This window comes from Pseudorasbora parva, chromosome 15, assembly GCF_024679245.1.
Source record: "Pseudorasbora parva isolate DD20220531a chromosome 15, ASM2467924v1, whole genome shotgun sequence".
NCBI classification, from domain to species: domain Eukaryota; kingdom Metazoa; phylum Chordata; class Actinopteri; order Cypriniformes; family Gobionidae; genus Pseudorasbora; species Pseudorasbora parva.
This window is the reverse complement of record NC_090186.1, coordinates 43,922,812-43,947,568: the sequence shown is the minus strand read 5'-3', so window position 1 is coordinate 43,947,568 and position 24,757 is coordinate 43,922,812. Positions and strand designations below refer to the sequence as shown.

At 38.9% G+C, this 24,757-nt stretch overlaps 2 protein-coding genes across 3 annotated transcripts in view; both read left to right on the top strand.

Moving 5' to 3' along the window:
• fdft1 (farnesyl-diphosphate farnesyltransferase 1) overlaps window positions 1-11,048 on the top strand; it is a 17,144-nt gene extending 6,096 nt beyond the window's left edge. The window contains exons 2-7 of one of the 2 annotated variants that reach the window (XM_067418296.1): window positions 744-927; window positions 2,557-2,685; window positions 2,864-3,055; window positions 5,501-5,677; window positions 7,889-8,041; window positions 9,404-11,048. In XM_067418296.1, coding sequence (XP_067274397.1) covers window positions 744-927; window positions 2,557-2,685; window positions 2,864-3,055; window positions 5,501-5,677; window positions 7,889-8,041; window positions 9,404-9,607 — 1,039 coding nt within the window. In that variant the 3' untranslated portion in view covers window positions 9,608-11,048. The remainder of the gene's footprint in view (window positions 1-743; window positions 928-2,556; window positions 2,686-2,863; window positions 3,056-5,500; window positions 5,678-7,888; window positions 8,042-9,403) is intronic. The other variant, XM_067418297.1, reaches the window with a different exon arrangement.
• A 2,235-nt stretch (window positions 11,049-13,283) lies between these two features.
• ctsbb (cathepsin Bb) lies at window positions 13,284-22,778 on the top strand. The gene is made up of 10 exons (XM_067418298.1): window positions 13,284-13,342; window positions 14,556-14,661; window positions 14,828-14,913; window positions 17,860-17,974; window positions 18,164-18,279; window positions 19,239-19,324; window positions 19,993-20,136; window positions 20,934-21,050; window positions 21,132-21,260; window positions 22,605-22,778. The coding sequence occupies exons 2-10, from the start codon at window positions 14,557-14,559 to the stop codon at window positions 22,679-22,681; spliced, it is 975 nt and encodes a 324-aa protein (XP_067274399.1). The 5' UTR covers window positions 13,284-13,342; window position 14,556; the 3' UTR covers window positions 22,682-22,778.
• The last annotated feature ends 1,979 nt before the right edge of the window (window positions 22,779-24,757 follow it).

The following is a 24,757-nucleotide window of genomic DNA, read 5'->3' as shown; positions in this document are numbered from 1 at the left end:
TCCTAAAAGCACTAGAATGGTGTTATATATTTTGTTGGCAAGTTTCAAACAGGACACCACCTTACCCATGATTTTTTAGAGCAATGAATGTATTTTTTAATATTTTGTATATGTTTAATTGTATTACTGTGAAAAATGCATACAAATACTATTTTCCAAAGCCATAATTCGAAACAATTTGTGTCCCAAATGTGAGGTTGATATCTTAAAAAATGAGTTTTCGGTGAGATTAATTTTGGGCGCAGTACCAAACACTTCCACTAGATGAAATGTGTTTTCCCATGCGAAGGTGAACAGTACAAGTGTGATCATCTGACCTATTCGAATCATCTCCATGATTATTTTGTGTGCTCCCACAGCAAGTGCCAAAACCTTTATTAAGTTTCGTACCATTCTGATTAATGAAGAAAAAATCGAAACGTAAAATCTTTCAGTCAAAAATGACCGAAGAGCACCAGATGGTTAAAGTTACTTGAGAAATTCCTGTGCCCAATTCCCAGTTTATACACTCCATAACTTCCAGTAAAGACTCCCAGAGACGTGAAACATTAGATCAGTCATGCACGGCATGTTTCTGGGCCGTCTGCGGGGTCAGCTAAGGGTCAACGGTTGTATTTTTATCCGCTTTTCATGGTCATGTTTGTTCACACTCTGTGTTGTTTATGAATGCAGTGCAAATCTCATTCTTGGCTTCCTGCACATTCTGTGTCCCATTGATATTAAATCATTTCTGTCTCACTCAGGCACGCCGTGTGTATTTTCTACCTGGTTCTGCGAGCCCTGGACACTGTGGAAGACGACATGACCATCCCGCTGGAGAAGAAAGTCCCGTTGCTGAACGACTTCCACTCGTTCCTTTATCAGCCCGAATGGTGCTTCACAGAGAGCCGAGAGAAAGACCGGCAGGTCCTGGAGGATTTCCCCACGGTTAGCTCCATCACCATACAACACCCCATAATCACAGTCAACATGCAAGGAAATGTGTTTTGCATAAAGGAATGAGGCCTGTTTTAGGACAATATTTGTAGGATTTAGTTTGTTAGCATTGTTTTGATGAAAGTGAAACACATTTTACCCCCAAAATCTTACTGCTCTAATGAATCATTTTAATCATTTGACTTAAGTTGAGGAGATTCCCCCCTTCTGTACGTAAAGCACTATATATATTATTAATTATTATTATTAATCTTAATTTTGAGTATAGCTCTCATTCTCAGTGATGATTCTTATTACTGTAATTTATATATATATATATATATATATATATATATATATATATATATATATATATATATATATATATATATATATATATATATAATATATATATATATAAAATAAAAAATTGTCAAATCAATTAATCATGAACACACACACACAAATATATATATTAGGGCTGGGACTTTAACGCGTTAATTAATTACGCAAAAAAATAAATAACATAATTTTAGCCACACTTATTTTTGCACCGCGGAACGTTTTTCAATGAATGAGTTTCGACGGACTGATTATACCGGAACACCGACTAGCGCTCACGAGTCACGACAACAACAAACCATAGTGAACATGAGCGCAGAAGCTGATGAGAGCGCTTTGCTTGGCCTGTGGATGGGAAATTTTCTTTTAAAAAGCGAAAGGATGGAAGCGTCGACAAGAGCATGGTTGTGTGTAAGCGATACAACAAGGAGTGTGTGTATCACCGCAGCACATCGAGCCTCAAATATCACAAATATGCTTTTGCTGCACTTAATGGCAAACATTGCTCTGGTCTGCTGGACTGAAATACAGAAACTATATTCTGTTGATTAAGCTTATGATTCAGTCATTATTCAATGGGATACTAAAATTAAAAATTACTTAAAATATAAAAATTACTTCTCACTGTTCTCAGGTCAAATATTTTTATGCAATTAAAATGCGATTAATTTAGATTAATTAATTACAAAGCCTCTAATTAATTAGATTGATTTTTTTAATTGAGTCCTGTCCCTAATATATATACAGACATATATTATATAAACACAAACTTTTATGTTGAATGCAATTAATCAATTCGACAGCAATAATATATATAAAATACATTTACCCCAAAATTTCAGGAAATATATTTAATAAAATTATTAAACACACACAAATATAAATACACCATAGATATCTCAAACACACACATATATTTAAATACTATTTTTTTATATATATATATATATATATATATATATATATATATATATTTTTTTTTTTATTATTATTTTTATTCTGTACAAGAATTACCATTTATGTATAAGTACATACATTTTTATATAAGACATCAGAGCCTACAGCAAAAAAATATATATTGAAAAATTAAATAAACGCATTTTAATCATTATAATTTTGATTAAGAACGATTGTATCAAAAATATATTTTTTTAAATAGTTTATTTAAAATATAATTGATTTGAACCCCAGGTTTCATATGACTCAAGAAAACCAGCAAATAAATAAATGTAATTTATAAAGTAGCTAATTTTTTGTGTTTAAATACACATTAATTATTATTATTATGATTCTCTTCAGATTTCGGTGGAGTTCAGGAATTTGGGCCAGGAGTACCGGGAGGTGATTTCAGACATCTGTCACCGGATGGGTTCGGGGATGGCTGAATTCCTGGAGAAGAAAGTGGCTTCAATGAAGGAGTGGGACAAAGTAAACGTTACAGCGTCTCACATGGCGTTTCGGTTGGACGTTTGTCTATCTGCATGTAGATTTATATACATATAACTCAGCAGAAGTGCTTTCACTGTCATCTGCGGGAGATATCTGTCATGTGTAATGCTGTAAACGTGTAAATGCCTTTGGTGTAAATCAGCGCTGTTTTCCGCAGTACTGTCATTATGTGGCGGGTCTGGTGGGAATCGGACTGTCTCGACTCTTCTCTGCGTCCCAGCTGGAGGACCCCGAGGTGGGCATGGACACGGAGCTGGCCAACTCTATGGGTCTGTTCCTCCAGAAGACCAACATTATCAGGGATTATCTGGAGGACCAGCAGCAGGGACGAGCTTTCTGGCCACAGGAGGTGCAGTTTAACACACATTCACCTATTATCACCTTTCTTTTATTAAAGCCAAAAATTTCACCCAAAAATGAAAATTCTGTCAATAGTTACTCACTCTCATGTGGTTGGACACCCGTCAGACCTCCGTTCATCTATAACACAGATGAAGATATTAGTGTTGAAATCCGATGGCTCAGAAAGGCCTTCATTGACACCAATGTCATTTCCTCTCTCAAGACCCATAAAGGCACTAAAGACGTCGTTACAAAGCCCATCTCACTACAGCGGCTCTACAATCATTGATGAAGAGGCCAGAAGAGAGTTAGTGCGCTAAAAAAATAAAAGACTTCTATAGTGATGGGCCCATTAAAACAAAGCTTCGAACGGTTCGAACCCATAAAAACGGAGGTCTTACGGGTGTGGAACAAAATCAGGGTAAGTAATTAATCACAGAATTTTCTTTTTTGAGTGAACTAACCCTTTAACACACTTTTACAATAAAATGACATAAAATCTCCCTTAATTTCCCTGTATATAGTGAAGGAGCTCGCTGTTAACCAGCTGTAGAATTTTTACCGTCTTTTCCCGTTAAACTTTTTAAAAAAAACTTATTTTCCCTTTTCTCTCCCTACTCTGGCTTTTGCTACTCTGAGTAATATCCAAAACTTTGTATTTAAAGGGTTAGTTCACCCATAATGTAATGTCTGTCATTAACTCCTCACCCTAATGTCGCTCCACACCCGTAAGACCTCCGTTCATCTTCACACACAGTTTAAGATATTTTATATTTAGTCCGAGAGCGTATGCAAGTGTATGCACACTATACTGTCCATGTCCAGAAAGGGAATAAAAACATCATCACAGTAGTCCATATGAGACATCAGTGGGTTAATTAGAGTCTCTTGAAGCATCCAAAATACATTTGGGTCCAAAAATAACAAAAACTACGACTTTATTCAGCATTGGCTTCTCTTCCGCGTTTGTGTTCAATCCTCAAATAAAGATTTGAACGGTTATGAGTCAGTGAATTGATTCATGATTCGGATCGCCAATGTCTCGTGATTTCAGCAGTTTGAGACGCGACCCGAATCATGACACTTATATCTGATTTAAATGATTAGTTTCAGTAATATTTTCAGCTTAAGGACCAAAGTTTACTCTAATGGTGCGTTCACACCAGACGTGAATGAGTGATTTACATGAAAAGTCAATGCAGAGACGTGAACACACAACTACTGACAACCTACCTATGTGGATTTTGCACTGAACACACGCACATACACACTCTTGTATGTTTCTTTGTTACTTATGTCATTTGTTATTTGTTTAATTGATGTTTAATGCTGCTGGGAGGATTCACAGAATAAGATTGTCACTGTACCGTGTGACGACTGTCTACTGCACACATGACAATAAGTTTGACAAAGTTTGAATTGAATTGAATTTGAATTAAATTGAACAGACATTTGGCGGCGTGAATTTAGCATTTAAGGCGTTGACGTGCATAACGCGCAATTTGTGCGAGTTGAAAAATCAGAACTTTGTTGGATATTTGCGCCGCGTTAACCGATCAGGAGCTTGCTCTAGCAGTGACAACAATGAGGACAAAATCATATGTGGAGACCCGGAGCTGTACGATTCATCTTCATACTTTATAGAAACTGGAATAAAAGGATCTTGCTTGGAAGAAAGTGAGCAAGGAGGTCGGACAATTTGGCAAGTTGTAAAAAATACTCTTTAGTGATACATTTAGAGACTACAAACTAGCTAAAGCCGGCAAATTGAGCTTATTCGCCGTATTTTAAAACAATCATGTCAGCCATTTCGCAACCAGACGAGCCGCCTGGCAGAAGCCATGACGCGAATTCACGTCTGTTGTGTCGACCAAGTAAACTCAAAATGTTCAAATGTCCAACTACGCACGAATTTATGCGGGTATTATTGTAGCTTTATTCCAAACAAATATATTGTTATCCACACACAAATGTCATAACCATTCGAATCTTTATTTGAGGATTGAACACAAACCCGGAAGAGAAGCCAATGCTGAATAAAGTCGTAGTTTTTGTTATTTTTGGACCCAAATGTATTTTGGATGCTTCAAGAGACTCTAATTAACCCACTGATGTCTCATATGGACTACTGTGATGATGTTTTTATTCCCTTTCTGGACATGGACAGTATAGTGTGCATACACTTGCATACGCTCTCGGACTAAATATAAAATATCTTAAACTGTGTGTGAAGATGAACGGAGGTCTTACGGGTGTGGAGCGACATTAGGGAGAGGAGTTAATGACAGACATTTCATTTTTGGGTGAACTAACCCTTTAAGGCACTTTTTGCGTTTCTTTGCCTCTTCATGACGGATCGCTTCCTGTTCTCAGTTGTAAGCCACTTTGGATAAAAGCGTCTGCTAAATGCATACATGTAAAGTGAGTCTGATTATTGGTTGTCTTGCTGCAGGCCTGGAGTCAGTTTGCGTGCCGTCTGGAGGATTTGGCCCAGCCTCAACATCTAAGCTCCGCCCTCTCCTGCCTCAACCTTTTAGTGACCGACGCCCTCCGCCACGTGCCTGATGTCATCGCATACCTGTCCCGTCTCCGCAACCAGAGCGTCTTCAACTTCTGTGCCATTCCTCAGGTGTGACGATCAGTGTTGGTCATGTTACTTTAAGAAAGTAATTAATTATAGTTACTAGTTACTTCTCACAAATAGTAACTGATTCATTGTAAAAGTAACTAATTACCAGGGAAAGGAACTACAGTGTTACACTTTTTTTTAAATGTTCAAATATGTCAAATAACTTGGAAGCCCCCGATATTAAATGTTAAACGAATGAAATGGACACTGAATAGAATAAATTAACTAAAACGCATAACAAGTTTATAAAAAATTTAACTAAAATGAAAATGAATTCTAAAATAGAATTAATTTTATTTTGAGTTGTTAAGGCAAAGTGTTTAATATTTGTTTAGTTTAGATTGAAGTAGTAAAATAACAAAAAACTCAAACAAAATAATAAAAACTAAAAAGACATAAAACAAGTAAAACTCATACAGTGAGGAAAATTAGTATTTGAATGCCCATCTATCAGCTAGAATTCTGACCCTCAAAGACCTGTTAGTCTGCCTTTAAAATCTCCACCTCCACTCCATTTATTATCCTACATTAGATGCTCCTGTTTGAGGTGGTTAGCTGATAAAGACACCTGTCCACCTCATACAGTCAGTAAGAATCCAACTACTAACATGGCCGAGACCAAAGAGCTGTCCAAAGACACGAGAGACAAAATTGTACACCTCCACAAGGCTGGAAAGGGCTACGGGGAAGTTGCCAAGCAGCTTCATGAAAAAAGGTCCACTGTTGGAGCAATCATTAGAAAATGGAAGAAGCTAAACATGACTGTCAATCTCCCTCAGACTGGGGCGCCATGCAAGATCTCACCTCGTGGGGTCTCAATGATCCTAAGAAAGGTGAGAAATCAGCCCAGAACTACACGGAGGAGCTGGTCAATGACCTGAAAAGAGCTGGGACCACCGTTTCCAAGGTTACTGTTGGTAATACACTAAGATGTCATGGTTTGAAATCATGCATGGCACGGCGGTTCCCCTGCTTAAACCAGCACATGTCCAGGCCCGTCTTAAGTTTGCCAATGACCATTTGGATGATCCCGAGAAGTAATGGGAGAAAGTCATATGGTCAGATGAGACCAAAATAGAACTTTTTGGTTATAATTCTACTAAACATGTTTAGAGGAAGAAGAATGATGAGTACCATCCCTACTGTAAAGCATGGAGTTGCAGCATCATGCTGTGGGGGTGTTTTTCTGCACATGGGACAGGGCGACTGCACTGTATTAAGGAGAGGATGACCGAGGTCATGTATTGCAAGATTTTGGGGAACAACCTCCTTCTCTCAGTTAGAGCATTGAAGATGGGTCGAGGCTGGGTCTTCCAACATGATGATGACCCGAAGCACAGCCAGGATAACCAAGGAGTGGCTCTGTAAGAAGCATATCAAGGTTCTGGCGTGGCCTAGCCAGTCTCCAGACCTAAACCCAATAGAGAGTCTTTGGAGGGAGCTCAAACTCGGTGTTTCTCAGCGACAGGCCAGAAACCTGACTGATCTAGAGAAGATCTGTGTGGAAGATTGGGCCAAAATCCCTCCTGCCGTGTGTGCAAACCTGGAGAAAAACTACAGGAAACGTTTGACCTCTGTAATTGCAAACGAAGGCTACTGTACCAAATATTAACATTGATTTTCTCAGGTGTTCAAATACTTATTTGCAGCTGTATCATACAAAGAAATAGTTTAAAAATCATACATTGTGATATCTGGATTTTTTTTTCCAGATTATGTCACTCACAGTGGACATGCAGCTACGATGACAATTTCAGACCCTCCATGATTTCTAAGTGGGAGAACTTGCAAAATAGCAGTGTGTTCAAAAAAGTATTTTCCTCACTGTAACTAATTTAGTAAAATGTTTAACTCAAATAAAAATGAAAACGAAATAAAAAAATATTGTTTGTTTAGTTTAGATCGAAGTACTAAAATTGCTAAAAGTTAAACCGCAATAATCATTAATGAAAGCTAAATATGACAATAAAAGAGCTTTTTGACAACTGGTATCCGGTCCTGTGATTTCATCATAACAGGGACAAAGCTGTAAATTACAGATCAACACTAGTATAGTAATGTAGCCCAAATGGACGTCTTTTGTGTCATGCATGTAAATAGCTGGATAAGTGCTTTATGAATATAGTGATTGCATATGAATATAGTATCTGTGGATGTTTGAACATGAGTGTGTGTGGTGTTGGTTGTTAATGTTGTTCTTCCTCCGACCAGGTGATGGCGATAGCAACTCTGTCTGCGTGCTACAACAATCCTCAGGTGTTTCAGGGTGTGGTGAAGATACGGAAGGGTCAGGCAGTCACGCTCATGATGCAGGCCACAAACATGGCCGCCGTTCAGGGCATCATCACACAGTACAGTCAGGAGGTACGTCCTGTAATTACTCTTCTGTGTCTGTTATCTGTCATTCAGTAATGAAACAAATGAGTCATTGAATCATTCACTCAAGAGATTCATTCAAAAACACTGATTCATCCAGTAATGAAACAAATGAGTCATTGAATCATTCACTCAAGAGATTTATTCAAAAACACTGATTCATCCAGTAATGAAACAAGTGAGTCATTGAATCATTCACTTAAGAGATTCATTCAAAAACACTGCCTGCGTCTCAATCAGCTCCCTAGTTCACTAGTCAGGGCACTGATCAGGACATAAGTCAATGGGCTGACTCCCTGATCAGTGCCCTGACTACTGAACTAGGGAGCTGATTGAGACGCACCCACTGATTCATTCAGTAATGAAACAAGTGAGTCATTGAATCATTCACTTAAGAGATTCATTCAAAAACACTGCCTGCGTCTCAATCAGCTCCCTAGTTCACTAGTCAGGGCACTGATCAGGACATAAGTCAATGGGCTGACTTCCTGATCAGTGCCCTGACTACTGAACTAGGGAGCTGATTGAGACGCACCCACTGATTCATTCAGTAATGAAACAAGTGAGTCATTGAATTGTTCACTCAAGAGATTCATTCAAAAACACTGATTCATCCAGTAAGGAAACGAGTCAATGAATCATTCACTCAAGAGATTCATTCAAAAACAGATTCATCCAGTAATGAAACAAGTGAGTCATTGAATCATTCACTAAAGAGATTCATTCAAAAATACAAATTCATCCAGTAATGAAACAAGTGAAGTCTTTATGAGTGAGTCACTGATTCAATTTATTAAAAAAGTATTAATTATATATATAAACTCTCTCTATATATAACTATCTCTCTCTCTCTCTCTCTCTCTCTCTCTCTCTCTCTCTCTCTCTCTCTCTCTCTCTCTCTCTCTCTCTCTCTCTCTCTCTCTCTCTCTCTCTCTCTCTCTCTCTCTCTCTCTCTCTCTCTCACACACACACACACACATTATACCTACACTACCTTTGGGGAGTCTCTTCTGCTCACCATAGCTGCATTCATTTGATCAAAAATACAGTAAAAATTATGAAACATTCCTGTGATCAAAGCTTAATTTATCATCATTACTCCAGTCTTCAGAGTCACATGATCCTTCACTAATCATTCTTAGATGAGGATGTGTGTGTGTGTGATGGGTAGGTTTAGGGGTAGGGGCAGTGTAAGGGGATAAAATATACAGTTTATATAGTATAAAGACCATTACACCTATGGAAAGTCCCCATAAAACAAGGAAACACAACGTGTGAGTGTGTATCTCTGTGTAGTTGATCTGTTTGCTCCTGTAATCCTGATCCCGTAATCCCGTCCTTCCCTCACAGATCCTGCAGAAAGTTTCGGTCTCGGATCCGTCGCGAGAGGAGACTCTGAGTGTCCTGAAGCTCATCTGTGAGAAGAGTCCGACCCGCGCCGCAAACCTCATCTCTCCGGTCTGCGTGTCAGCGGCCATGTTGCTGGCGGCCCTTAGCTGGCAGTACCTGAACCCCACGGCCCCGGGGCCCGCAGCAGACATGCAGGGACACTGAGACCAGACACAAGGGCCTCGAGAAGCTTACACACACACACCTCCAGCTCCTGCTCCTGCTCTCACACACACACACACCTCCAGCTCGTGTTTCACCCCACAATCGAGACAGAAGAAATCATATTTTGCATTAAGAAAATTAAGCCTATTACGATTTTTGACTTTGTAAAGTATTTTTTATACAAATAAAATTAAAACAACCTGCATAAAATTAAAAAACATATATTTTTTAACATGTTTGTTTTTATTTTTTTATTTTGACTGATATTATATATATTATAAATTAAAATATAAATAATAATATATATATATTAGGGATGCAACAATACAGTTAGCCCACGTTTTTTCGGTTTTTTTTTTTTTGCTCTTCTATTCTTAGGCGACAGGAACAGAAAGAGGTTAAGGAGAAAATGTTTTTATTGTACTACTCTTTCTTTATTTTACTTAAAAGACTTGAAAAACCCTTACTTAAGCTTAACTTTACTTTAAAAACCCTTGTACACATTCCTAGTGTCTTGTATAATATAAAATAAATATATATAAAGATCTCCAGTGGCAGCTCAGAGATGTACATTAGCATTTAAGTGTGAATTTGAATGAATAAATGTAGGCTAAAATTAAAACTACAAAGTCTTCAGTATACAACATTGATTAAAAGCTACGGTATTAAAGGACTTGTTTTTTTTATTAACATAATTTTAGAGGTGAACTGTCCCTTTAAGGACAAGCGCTCACTATAGGCTGCTGCTGTCAATTAAAGACCTGCTCACATCTCATACACACACACACACACACACACACACACGATTTTACTTTCACTTTAGACATAACCGACTGTGTTTATATGTTAACCTTGTGTGTGTTTGACAGTATTAGCGCAGTAAGACTGGCCAGTAATCACGTGTGTTTGACAGACGTTGTGCGCGTGCTCAATGTAAAACGGTGCATAAGCACGTGAATGAACTGTTAAACCGGCAAGACTTTAAAACACCGCCTAACTTTAGTGCATATGATTGGATATTTGCTCATATCAGCGCGTAGACTCACAGGCACACCCAAAAAGAGGCGAAATAAACTGAGAGAAATATTTCAAACGAAGAGAAATAGAAATAATTAATTAAACTCAAAACCGGAAAAAAACGCAATTCACCAACGCGTATTAAACCGTGAATGCCGTACCGAACGGTTCAATATTATATTGAGTATTGTGGCATCCCTAATATATATATATATAGTGTATAAATAAATAGAAATTACATTTATAAAAAAAATACATATACACACAATATTTATAAATTATAAACAGAAATTATAACTTAACAATAACATATCATATATAGCTTAAAATATATAAATAAATTTATTTGTGCTGTCAAATCGATTAATTGAATTCAGAATAAAATGCATAATGTGTGTTCTTTGTATAATTATTATGTAGATAAATACACACATATGCATTATATATATATAAATACACACATTTGCTTGTATATACTGTATATATATATATTTATATTATATATAAATATAAAAAAGTATAAAAACGTGTGTATATATATATAATTATACAAAAACACATTATGTATTTTATTTTAGATGCGATCAATCAATTTGACAGCACTAATACATTTATTTATATGTCATTATATGTTAAGTTATAATGTATATAAATATATATAGACAGAGAGAGATGTGGTGTAAATATAAATTACATCTAAATTGTGTTTTTATATATATATATATATAAAACTATAATATATAATTTTTGTTTGTGGGATGAAATATGACCTGCAGATGCTGAGATTCATCCGTTCTTCCGTCTGAACGCGATCATAAAGTCATTTTTCCGTGACTCCGAGACTCTTTTTGCTGATTTCCTGTTTGTTCTTCCGTCAAACCGTCCTCGACGTCGAGCTCGAGCAGAAAAACATTTCCATCTTAGAAACATCATAACCTGTCATTTAGATGGAGATCTGATCTGTTTAACCTTCGAAATAACAATTAAATACACCAAACTCGGCAGATTTCACCCCAAAATCTCAGAGGAAAGCCTGATTGTGGGATCAGCATGAGCCGCCGCAGTGTAAAGGACTATAATGCGTTATTTAAGTGCACAATGTCTCAGTGCAGATCGTTTAGAAATAAAATAAAATATATAAATGTGAAAAAGATTAATCGAAAACCACTTTCCCTGTTGATTATGGGGTGGAATGTCCCAGAAATGGTTTTGACGTGTGTGTGTGTGTGTGTGTGTGTGTGTGTGTGTGTGTGTGTGTGTGTGTGTGTGTATTTGTGTGTTAATGTCAGCTCGTCTTTCGCACATGAACTGGTGTGTGTCCAGCGGGTCGGTTTGATCATTGAAGTGTCCTTAATCCTCTGGAGTCCTCTGACGGCGGTTCAAGCCGCTCTGTGTGTGTGTGTGTGAGTTTGCTTTGTAAATAAATGTAGAGTTAATATATGAAACTGCCTCATGTGATTGATTGATGCTCAGATGGTGTGTGTGTGTGATGTGTACTTGTTTATAAACAAACACACTAAATGATGTTTTTTTTTTTTTTAATGTAAAAATGCAAGAATGTTTCCTGTGAAGGGTTTAGGGCTAGAGGGTGTGTGTGTGTGTGTGTGTGTTTGTGTGTGTGTGTTTGTGTGTGTGTGTGTGTGTGTGTGTGTGTGTGTGTGTGTGTGTGTGTGTGTGTGTGTGTGTGTGTGTGTGTGTGTGTGTGTGTTTGTGTGTGTGTGTTTGTGTGTGTGTGTGTGTGTGTGTGTGTGTGTGTGTGTGTGTGTGTGTGTGTGTGTGTGTGTGTGTGTGTGTGTGTGTGTGTGTGTGTGTGTGTGTGTGTGTGTGTGTGTGTGTGTGTGTGTGTGTGTGTGTGTGTGTGTGTGTGTGTGTGTGTGTGTGTGTGTGTGTGTGTGTGTGTGTGTGTGTGTGAGAGAGAGAGAGATGGTTTAGGGGCAGTGTGTGTGTGATGGGTAGGTTTAGGGACAGGGGCAGTGTGTGTGTGTGTGATGGGTAGGATTAGGGACAGGGGCAATGTGTGTGTGATGGGTAGGTTTAGTTGCTGTGTGTGTGTGTGTGTGTGTGTGTGTGTGTGTGTGTGTGTGTGTGTGTGTGTGTGTGTGTGTGTGTGTGTGTGATGGGTAGGTTTAGGGACAGGGGCAGTGTGTGTGTGTGTGATGGGTAGGTTTAGTTGCTGTGTGTGTGTGTGTGTGTGTGTGTGTGTGTGTGTGTGTGTGTGTGTGTGTGTGTGTGTGTGTGTGTGATGGGTAGGTTTAGGGACAGGGGCAGTGTGTGTGTGATGGGTAGGTTTAGTTGCTGTGTGTATGTGTGTGTGTGTGAGAGATGGGTAGGTTTAGTTGCTGTGTGTGTGTGTATGTGTGTGTGTGTGTGATGGGTAGGTTTAGGGGCAGGGGCAGTGTAGGGGAATGTGCAGTTTGTACAGTATAAAATCCATTATGCCTTTGGAGAGTCCCCACAATTCACAAAAACCTAAAGTGTGTGTGTGTGTGTGTGTGGTGTCGCACCTGCAGCGTGATCTCTTTCGCCGCTTTAGACCTTTGCTTGTCTTGTGATGGCTGTTAAAGCACCTGACGGCCGGTCACATGATCCCGGGGGTTAAACGCTGTGTGTGTGTGTGTGTGTGTGTGTGTGTGTGTGTGTGAGAGAGTCTCCAGCTCGACAGACAGGAGCAGAGTAAAGGTAAAGTCTTCACACTGGCAGTGTTGAGGATCTTCAGAGGTTTGAGAATATTTTAACACTAAGTGCAGCGCAATCCTTTAAAAATTTAACTTTTATGGACTAAATGTGGTTAATGATGAAATTATTTTGATGATGTAACTAGTTTTATTATGGAAAAATGTCTAATTTTAATATATTTTTAACTTTATTTGTCTTTTATTCACATGAATATCAAATATTGCAGTGGAATTGTAACGTTTACATTTTTAAAGTTCAGAAAAATATGCATTTTATTTTTCCATTTACATCAAATTTAAATATATTTTTAATTATTGATAGTCTTCATTTTGTATTAATCTTTATTTGTATTTTTTATCCACATGAATATTACAAATATGGGTTTACGAAATATAGCAATGCAATTGCAACAAGTTTAGATTTTTTTTTAAACTTAATTATTTTGTGTTCTATTTTAATTTAGATTTTATGTACATGTTTAAAGATATATTTTAAATGATTAATATATTCATTTTTTGTTAATCAAATATTGCAATGAGTTATTGCAATTTTTAATTCAGAAGAATATTTTAATGTACATTTTATTTAGTCATTTAGCTTTTATCTCATTTAAATATATTTTTAATTACTAATAATCTTTATTATATTTTTGTATTTACATGAATATTACAAACATAGTTAGTAAAATATAAAAAACATTTTTAATTATTAAAACTAACACTGTAATTCAAATATTGCAATGAAATTGTAACACATTTTAATAAAAAATTATATTTTAATTTAGATGTCATTTAAATGTTTTATGTTTTTAATTTATTGGTTTAATTTGACTTTTTTTTCACATAAATATTACAGACACAGTTAATCGAGTTGCAATACATTTTTTAATAGCATTTTTTTTGTTTAGATTTTATCTGATTTAAATATACATTTATATCTGAAACTAATACTCTTAATTTTTTTATTAGTCTTTTTTTGTATTGTTAATTCACATAAATATTACAATTATAGTTAATCAAACATTGCAATGATAAGTTAACTTTTTTTAATCATTATTTTATGTTCGAATTTAATTTTACATAATGTAAACGTTTTATATTTTTAATTAATAATGTCTGGATTTTTTGCAGACATTATTAACTTTCTATTCCATAAATATATCAAACATGGTTAATCAAATATTATAATGAAAGTTTTTATTTAATTTAAATGTTTTATATTTTTCTTATTCACACACATGTGGTTTGGTCCTCAGGATGTGGTGTGTGTGTGTGCTGTGTGTGTTCTCTCTGCTGTCCTGTGGCTCCGCCGGGTCACATGACATGATCGACGTCATCAACTCGGCCGAGACCACGTGGAAGGTGAGACTCTGAAAGCGAAATAAATCAACATTAGGATGATATTCTGATTATAAGACCAGCACCTGCTGTAGATACGTGCTCATGCTCTCTATATAGATGAGTGGTTTAATGGCACCTGTGCATCCCTCTCTCTTCTCTCTTCCTCTTCCTCTTTCGTTTGTTCCAGGCCGGTGTGAACTTCCAGAGCGTGAGGCCCGGGGCCCTGAAGGCCCTCTGTGGGACCCTGCTGAAGGGCCACCGCCTGCCTGACACGTGAGGGACCGGATCAGACATCATCATAATAATAATACATTTTATTTATAACGCACTTTTCATTCCGAAGAATCTCAAAGAATCACATGATGTGAACAAACCAGATCCTTCCCTAAAACTGATTATAAACCAGACGGAGTTATGATTTAGCATTACTTCATTATATGATATGTAAATGCAATTAAAGGGTTAGTTCACCCAAAAATGTAAATTGTGTGATTAATTCCTCCTGTGGTTGGCCAGCCGTCAGACCTCCGCTCATCTTCACACACAGATGAAGATATTAGTGTTGAAATCCGATGGCTCAGAAAGGCCTTCATTGACACCAATGTCATTTCCTCTCTCAAGACCCATAAAGGCACTAAAGACGTCGTTACAAAGCCCATCTCACTACAGCGGCTCTACAATCATTTATGAAGAGGCCAGAATAGAGTTAGTGCGGGAAAACACTAAATAACGACTTATATAGTGATGGCCGATTTCAGAACAAAGATTCGAACCGTTATGAGTCAGTGAATCGATTCATGATTCGGATCGCGTGTCAAACGGCTGAAATCACGAGACACAAACGACAGCAAACACAAACGAAAAAAACAGCTACATCAACTGTCATTAAAAAGCCTGGATTAGCTAGGACTTTTTAAATATGACTCCGATTTTGTTCGTCTGAAAGAAGAATGTCATAAACACACACAGGACGACTCGAGGGTGAGTAAATCATGAGTTTACACCTTGAAGTCTTCTTCATTGTAACCTGTGGTGGTGAAGTGTTTTAGTCACACGATGGCAACAGACAGTCGACGACAGCGCCGACGCGGAGTGACACGCTAAGCATATAAGTAACGTTACCGGTCAAGATAAATCGTAGTGCCCGGATGAGCGGTGTGTTTTCAGTTTAGATGGTTGTTATCTGGGAATAATGCAGCCTTCATGTGCTCTAGGAATCATCGTAAATACGAGTTTCCGAGGTAAAAATTGGACATGAACGCACTCTGATGTCGTGTTGGGAAGTTCGGAAATAATTTTGATACCCAAGTTCCCGAGATGGGCGTGGCATAACCGTTAAAAATGGCGGATGGGAGACGAATTTCTGCTTTGGCAGGTGTTTTATTGTTTTTTTTCCACAAAAATGTCATTGTCTTGTCGTTAAAGTAGTACATATTTACATAAATTAATAATCATTTGAAGCATATTGTGTATTTCAAACACATCGAAAATCGCATCTAGTCGACCATCAGTCCAGAATAGTGAGCAAGCTGACTATCTAGAGATAGTGTGGTGAAAGTAGCTATACAATAGGATAATTTATGGCTGAAAACTGTTGCCATTAGTCTTTAAAGGTGCACTATGTAGTATTTTTGCAGTAAAATATCCAAAAACCGCTAGGCCAGTGTTAAATATTTTGTTCAGTTGAGTACCTACAATATCCCAGATGTTTCCAACTATTTGTAAATTGTGAGTAAATTGCTGTTTTAACTGAGGACCGGGACGTTTCAGCATAGCGTTTGAGGGAGTCGCCTGTCAATTGCGTCATATCTGCGCTACCCTCGGTTTGGGCTTTTATTTGGCAGGAGCGCTTTACTCTTAGCAGTGTGAACAAGTGAACGCACAGAGTAACGTCATAACCTAATTTTAAACACACTTAAATGTATCTAATATGATAAACAGCTGCTTTACCTCAAAATCATAACCGGAAGAGCGGATCAGTGCAGGCGGCCGGTGACTGTGTCGCGGAGTCCTGCACACGGGTCCATTTTTGGAGACCCGCCCCCGCCCGTACCCGCAAGGTTTAGCACCTGATCCGACCCGTGACCCGTGAAAATTTCAAAATTAAATCCGCACCCGCCCAGACCTGTTAATATTTGGCCCGTTACCCGACCCGTGCCCGCGATAAATCACACACGCTAAAACATTCAAATTAAAATGCTTTATTTTGTTATCCTACACCTCTCTCAACATCAACAGTGTCATGAATGGGCTAATGAAACAGGCAAAAGTGCCTTTAAAGACTCATTGTCAACAATTTCATATAGCTACTCCACTCACCAGCTTTACTTTTACTTCATCCATTGCTACTCCTGCAACGCTCGCTCCTTCTGCGCTACGAGAGGCATCAACTAAAGTTTCAATGTCGCAGTGGTGGTGATTATAAATGTCATAATCCACCCGTTTTAGCCACTTTTATGCGGGTACCCGACCCGTTGCAGGACTCTGCTGTGTCCCGTCCCGTCATAATAAAAGTCCCGGTATTCGCGAGCCGTGTGTGTGTTTAACCATCGCTCCAGCGACCGTGCTCAGGTCCATAACACTCGGTCCTGCTCTGCTTCACTACAGTAACGTTAATAACCGCACACATGAACGTGATTTCTGCCCGAGTCCTATTTTCCACCGGCTGTGATGAGAAGACCACATCTCCCAAGATGCTGCGCTCACACTTGGCGTCATCAAACTACGCATTTGTTTTGAATAGGCGCCCTCTAGTGGACGGAAAGTTGCATAGTGCACCTTTAAGTAGCCTTTTATTGTCTACATTAGCCTTTATTGTGGATGTGATTATAAATGTGTTGTGTGTTGTGCTGCTATGTGTGCCAGTGATTGATTTTCTGGGACCGAGAAATTACTGAAATGTCTATAGTGTTAAAATAACATTTTCCCAAGACGCACAAAAGTATGAACCTGGCGTCCTCCATTCTTTCCGACAACAAAGCGCCTGAACACAACAAGCTCGTAATCACGACTTCTGAAGTGGGAAGTAGGAAACTTCCGATAGCACATGAAGGCAGCATATCATACCGCTGGAATAGTCGATTGACCAATCAGAATCAAGTATTCCACAGAGCCGTGTAATAATCTTCAATAATATCTGATGATTTGAGTAAATATTTGAGGAATTCATCAAACAAATGGAAAGTTATTTTTTGATATAATCAGCGTGTTCTCCGTTAGGGTGAAGCACGCCGCCGATGTGAAGCTTCCGGTCAGTTTCGACCCGCGGGCCGAGTGGCCGTACTGCAGGAGCCTCACACAGATCCGGGATCAGGGCTCCTGCGGATCCTGCTGGGTAAACACAGTGATGATCACTATATGTGTTATTTATATAGGGCCTTTCATATATTTAATGTGTGTGTGTGATGGGTCAGTTTAGGGGCAGGGGCATTGTAGGGGGATAAAATGTACAATTTGTACAGTGTAAAAAAAGTCCCCACAATTCACAAAAAACTAACGTGTGTGTGTGTGTGTGTGTCCGCAGGCGTTCGGTGCGGCCGAGGCCATCTCTGACCGCATCTGCATCCACAGCAAAGGAAACGTGACGGTGGAGATCTCGGCTGAAGACCTGCTGTCCTGCTGCGATCAGTGCGGCTTCGGGTGAGGGCTTGTGTGTGTGTGTGTGTGTGTGTGTGTGTGTGGGTATGTTTTTGTGAAAATGTGTATAATGCCATGGGTATGACACAGGTATTACAGGAGAGGGTGAAATATGAGGACATTACCCATGGCCCCACTTTACAAAAGGCTTATAAATCACACAGGAGGAGTTTTTATGAGAAAGTAAAAATGCAGAATGTTTCCTGTGATGGGTAGGTTTAGGGGCAGTGTGTGTGTGTGTGTGTGTGTGTGTGTGTGTGTGTGTGTGTGTGATGGGTAGGTTTAGGGGCAGTGTTTGTGTGTGTGTGTGTGTGTGTGTGTGTGTGTGTGTGTGTGTGTGTGTGATGGGTAGGTTTAGGGGCAGTGTTTGTGTGTGTGTGTGTGTGTGTGATGGGTAGGTTTAGGGGCAGTGTAAGGGGATAGAAAATATGGTTTGTACAGTATAGAAACCATTACGCCTATGGAGAGTCCCCATATGTTACAAAAACAAACGTGTGTGTGTGCGTGCATGCGTGTATGTGTGTGCATCTGTGTGTGTGCGTGTGTCTGTGTGTCCCTGTCTCTCTGTGTGTGTGTGTGTGTGTGTGTGTGTGCGCGTGTGCCTGTGCGTGTGTGTCTGTGTGCGTGTGTGTCTGAGTGTCTGTGTGTGTGTGTGTGTGTGTGTGTGTGTGTGTGTGTGTGTGTGTGTGTGTGTGTGTGTGTGTGTGTGTGTGTGTGTGTGTGTGTGTGTGTGTGTGTGTGTGTGTGTGTGTGTGTGTGTGTGTGTGTGTGTGTGTGCGTGCGTGCGTGCGTGCGTGTGTCTGTGTGTGTGCGTGTGTCTGTGTGTGTCTGTATGTGTCTGTATGTGCCTGTCTGCCTGTGTGCGTGTGTGTGTGTGTCTGTGTGTGTCTGTATGTGCCTGTATGTGCCTGTCTGCCTGTGTGCGTGTGTGTGAGCCGTGACTTCTGTGTTCATTCCTGCAGGTGTTCTGGAGGATATCCGGCTGAGGCCTGGGCCTTCTGGACTAAATCCGGCCTGGTGACTGGAGGACTTTATGGCTCTAATGAGGGTGAGTCTGAGGAAGAATCCCTGACGAGCCTCTTCATTCTGCTGGATTTATATATATATATAAAAAATAGGCCTAACTAAATGTTTAAATAAAACTAAAAATTATAATAATATTAAAATAAAATACTAAAATTTAAAATAAAATAACAAAATATTAATATGGATAAAAATAACAATAAAATAAAAAATAATAAAGTGAATCAAATAAAATATTATAATAACTTAATATAAAATAACAAAATATTAAAAGTAAATAAAATAGCTTTTTTTACTAATAATGAAATACAATAACATGAAAAAATATTAAAATAATAAAATAAAATTAAAATAAATATTAAAATTAAATAAATTTAAAATAATAATAAATATATTAAAATAACATCAAAATATTAAATGTAAATATGAAAATAATTTTCTAACAAAATAGAAAAATAGAAAATATTAAAAATATTAAAATAAAAAACTTTTACAAATAACTAATAAAATTAAATATGAAAAAAAATAACAAAATATTAAATAAATAATTAAATAATATTGAAATAAATTAAAAACAGTACAAAAATATTTTAAAAAATTGAAATTAAAATAACAAAGCGTAAAAAAAAAAAAAAAAAATCAAATACTACTAATAAAATCTGCGAGTCTGTGAGCTGTTTTGATGATTTGCAGGCTGCCGACCGTACAGCATCGCGCCCTGTGAGCATCATGTGAACGGCTCGCGTCCGCCGTGCTCCGGAGAGCAGCAAACACTGCAGTGTGTCGCGGCCTGCATCCCGCAGTACAGCGCCCCCTACAGGCAGGACAAGCACTTCGGTGAGTTCACTGCAGCTTACCTCTCCATCTTTAAAGGGTTAGTTCACCCAAAAATGTAAATTGTGTGATTAATTCCTGATGAAGATATTAGTGTTGAAATCCGATGGCTCAGAAAGGCCTTCATTGACACCAATGTCATTTCCTCTCTCAAGACCCATAAAGGCACTAAAGACGTCGTTACAAAGCCCATCTCACTACAGCGGCTCTACAATCATTGATGAAGAGGCCAGAATAGAGTTAGTGCACAAAAAAAGGAAATAACGACTTATATAGTGATGGCCGATTTCAAAATTTCGAACCGTTATGAGTCAGCGAATTGATTCATGATTCGGATCGCCAAAGTCACGTGACATCGATATGCTGATTCATAATCGGCCCATCACTTATATGAGTTCATTAAGTCCTCGTCTGGAGATACCAATGCTTCAAAATAGCAATTTAACATCAATTGTATCGTTTTCAGAGCTGAGTACCTTTCAGAGCGTTATGAATCAGTGAATCGATTCATGATTCGTTACAAAGCCCATCTCACTACAGTGGCTCTACAATCATTTCATTAAGCGACGAGAAAAGACGAAATAACGACGTGCCTTTATGGGTCTTGAGAGAGGAAATGACATTGGTGTCAATGAAGGCCTTTCTGAGCCATCGGATTTCAACACTAATATCTTCATCTGTGTGTGAAGATGAGCGGAGGTCTGATGGCTGTCCAACCACAGGAGGAATTAGTGACAGAATGTAAATTTTTGGGTGAATTTTTGGACACTGTCACCATTGACTCATGTCGCCCCCTGCAGGATATAAAGCGTACAACCTGCCTTCGGACCAGCAGCAGATCATGACCGAACTGTACAACAATGGCCCGGTGGAGGCGGCCTTCACCGTCTATGAGGACTTCCTGCTCTATAAGACGGGTCAGAAATACGGCTGTAATCCTCTTTGTGTTTCTAACCGTCATTTGCAGAACTTCTCAGTGATTCTGTTGCATCTCTTAGGCGTGTACCAGCACGTGACCGGCTCCGTCCTGGGCGGCCATGCGGTGAAGGTCCTGGGCTGGGGAGAAGAGAAAGGAACGCCGTACTGGCTGGTGGCAAACTCCTGGAACTCCGACTGGGGCGACAACGGTGAGAACCGGACCCGACCGGAACATGACCGGAACATGACCGGATCATGACCAGAACAAGACCAGAACATGACCAGATCATTACCGGAACATGACCGGAACATGACCAGAACAAGACCGAAACATGACCGGAACATGACCAGAACATGACCAGAACATGACCGAAACATGACCGGAACATGACCAGATCATTACCGGAACATGACCGGATCATGACCGGAACATGACCAGAACATGACCAGAACATGACTGGATCATGACCAGATCATTACCGGAACAAGACCAGGACATGACCAGATCATGACCGGAACATGACCAGAACAAGACCAGGACATGACCAGATCATGACCGGAACATGACCGGAACATGACCGGAACATGACCAGAACAAGACCAGGACATGACCAGATCATGACCGGAACATGACTGAAACATGACCAGAACAAGACCGAAACATGACCAGATCATTACCGGAACATGACCGGAACATGACCAGAACAAGACCGGAACATGACCAGATCATTACCGGAACATGACCAGAGCAAGACCGGAACATGACCAGAACATGACCGGATCATGACCAGAACATGACCGAAACATGACCGGAACATGACCAGATCATTACCGGAACATAACCGAAACATGACCGGAACATGACCAGAACAAGACCGAAACATGACCAGAACACCAGAAACAGACGAATCTCATCTAGTGTTCCCATCCGCTATTACTTCCATCTGATACGGTCAAACCGGCGTGATTATGTATGTATATATATAATAATAATATATATATGATGTAGATGCCTCATTCAACCGATCAGCACAGGCACTAATGAGGAATCTATATATATATATATATCTATGATCGCGCCAGTTTGACCTTATCAGACGGAAGTAATGATGGATGGTAACACTAGATGAGATTCGTCTGATATGAGGTTAAAAAAATAACATAATAATAATAAATTAATAATAAATAATATAATAATGCAATTATTATAAATCATAATGATTATCCATTCTTTTAATAATATTGCATATTTTATATAATAGGTTGTTATATTTTGGGAATAGTTTCTTATATAATATTTTGTGGAAATTATTATGATGTATATCAAGAACTCATACAAAAATCTTTTAAAAGTGTCATTTTATTTTTCATTTTTTGAAAATAAGGCTTTTTTAATTACTGACTAATAACCTTTTCATTGCAATTAAAGTGAAAAAAAAACATTTTTTTAAAGAAAAAATGTCAGATGAACGTTTTTTGCATCTTCATAATGTATTATTAAAATAATGTATAATAATGATGATTTATAATAACTTCAGTGTTGTGTTTTGCAGGTTATTTTAAGATCGTGCGCGGTCGTGACGAGTGTGGGTTTGAGAGTGAGATGGTGGCTGGAGTTCCTCAGCTCTGAACAACATCTGCATTTTACTGCAAATCATAAACAGAAATAATCCTCTATCTGTGTCTCACTGTCATGGCTAATCCAATATTACAATTGATTTAAAGCAGTTATGTAAAAAAATAAAAAAAATAAAGATAATCATTTACATTTTATATTGTGGTCATGTTTATTGTACAGCCTTTAATTTATGATGATGTAATAATTAATAATAATGAGAATGTGGATTGTGTGTTTCCCCCAGTGGCTAAACAAAATCACACAGGAAAATCAATTTTAATGATATACAAATTAAAATTAAAATTCGGAACACCATGGTTAGACATACAGCTTTGATTTTATAGCATTTTTAGAGTCCAATTTGTTTTGTAAATTATATATTTTGTCTAAAAATTATAATGTTTAGTACAATACATTTGTGTTACAGTAAATGTAAACTTTCAGTTTTTACTTTAAAGTGTCTCCTTTAAAAAGAGACGGTCTAAAGCATTCATGAATTACAACCACTTAAGTTCATTTTAAAGCAGCACTGGGCAACTTTTGCTCTCGGGGTCGCCCTACAGTTGGGAACAAATAATGTCCTCAACTACTGTCGTAAGATCTGTCCTCCTACATCAGGGGATGCCATCGCGCGTGCATTTGCTGACATGACAGCCCTGAACTAGTGATGCGTGGGTCGTCTCATAACCCGCGGACCCCCCGTATGTCTATTTAATGGTCGCGGGTGCGCGGCGTGTTGTAAAAATATATCCAGTGGTGCGGGGCGGCCAAATAACTTCATAAAAGCGTCCCGCCGGTCGGTGCAGCACTAACAGTTCCCCTGAACACTGCAGGAGGAGTTCACATGCAGGTGTTCTTCTGGCGGCGCGTGTGAAATGTCTTCATCCCAGGTACGGTCAGTGGCATATGCTTCAGCATGTCATATGAATATCATTTCATGGGTTTTTTTTTTTTAAATGCCAAATAATCGCGATGCTCACGTTTACAAGCCAGCGTCATTATAGTAGTCTATCGGTTAGCGTTTTCCAGAATCTATATGATACTTCAGTTCAATGTTTGAGTGGTAGCTCACCGTAACAAGCAGGACAGCATCGGTCGGGCACGCCTCCTTCAGCTCACGCCGACGAGCAAACGCTGGTCACATGTTGATCCTCGTCCTGCCTTTAATCCCATCACTCTCTCGTTTCCTCTTATTGCTTTCCTCCAACAAAACCTTTTCTTTCTTATTTGTCTCTGCTGCTTCGGACATGACTATATTATCAGACGAACAAAGTTGGGCTCGCACGTCCGAATGTAAGGAAGTGTGTGTGTCGGTGGAAGTGACGTATATGCCGTAAAACAGTCGAATTTTGTAGTTCTTTTTGTTCTCGGGTTACTACCCGAAACCCGAAGTTTAAAAGTACGATTAAAAACGATACAGACCCCATCAGGTTATGGCAGACGTGTCATTCAACCTATTGTTAGTCGATTTATCATCACAAGAGTCTTGAAAATATATTATGAAGGTTGAAAAGTTACCCAGTGCTGCCTTAAGTGATTTTTTTACGTCTATGTTCGAAAAGGAGAAACCATGTTTCTGAAGGACAGATCTAGAGATGAGATGGAGATGGAGAAGAGAAGCGGTCCCAGCACTGAGCCCTGAGGCACTCCAGTAGCTCTAGATGATAGCAGTGATGGAGAAACCATGTTTCTGAAGGACAGATCTAGTGATGAGATGGAGATGGAGAAGAGAAGCGGTCCTAGCACTGAGCCCTGAGGCACTCCAGTAGCTCTAGATGATAGCAGTGATGGAGAAACCATGTTTCTGAAGGACAGATCTAGTGATGAGATGGAGATGGAGAAGAGAAGCGGTCCCAGCACTGAACCCTGAGGCACTCCAGTAGCTCTAGATGATAGCAGTGATGGAGAAACCATGTTTCTGAAGGACAGATCTAGTGATGAGATGGAGATGGAGAAGAGAAGCGGTCCTAGCACTGAGCCCTGAGGCACTCCAGTAGCTCTAGATGATAGCAGTGATGGAGAAACCATGTTTCTGAAGGACAGATCTAGAGATGAGATGGAGATGGAGAAGAGAAGCGGTCCCAGCAC

Bases quoted from the DNA above. Each gene is read 5' to 3' on its own strand.
- ctsbb (XM_067418298.1), top strand. From the start codon at position 14,557: ATGTGGTGTGTGTGTGTGCTGTGTGTGTTCTCTCTGCTGTCCTGTGGC. The intron at 14,914-17,859 runs GTGAGGGACCGG...GTTCTCCGTTAG, and splicing joins GGCCACCGCCTGCCTGACAC to GGTGAAGCACGCCGCCGATG. The intron at 21,051-21,131 runs GTCAGAAATACG...TGCATCTCTTAG, and splicing joins CTTCCTGCTCTATAAGACGG to GCGTGTACCAGCACGTGACC.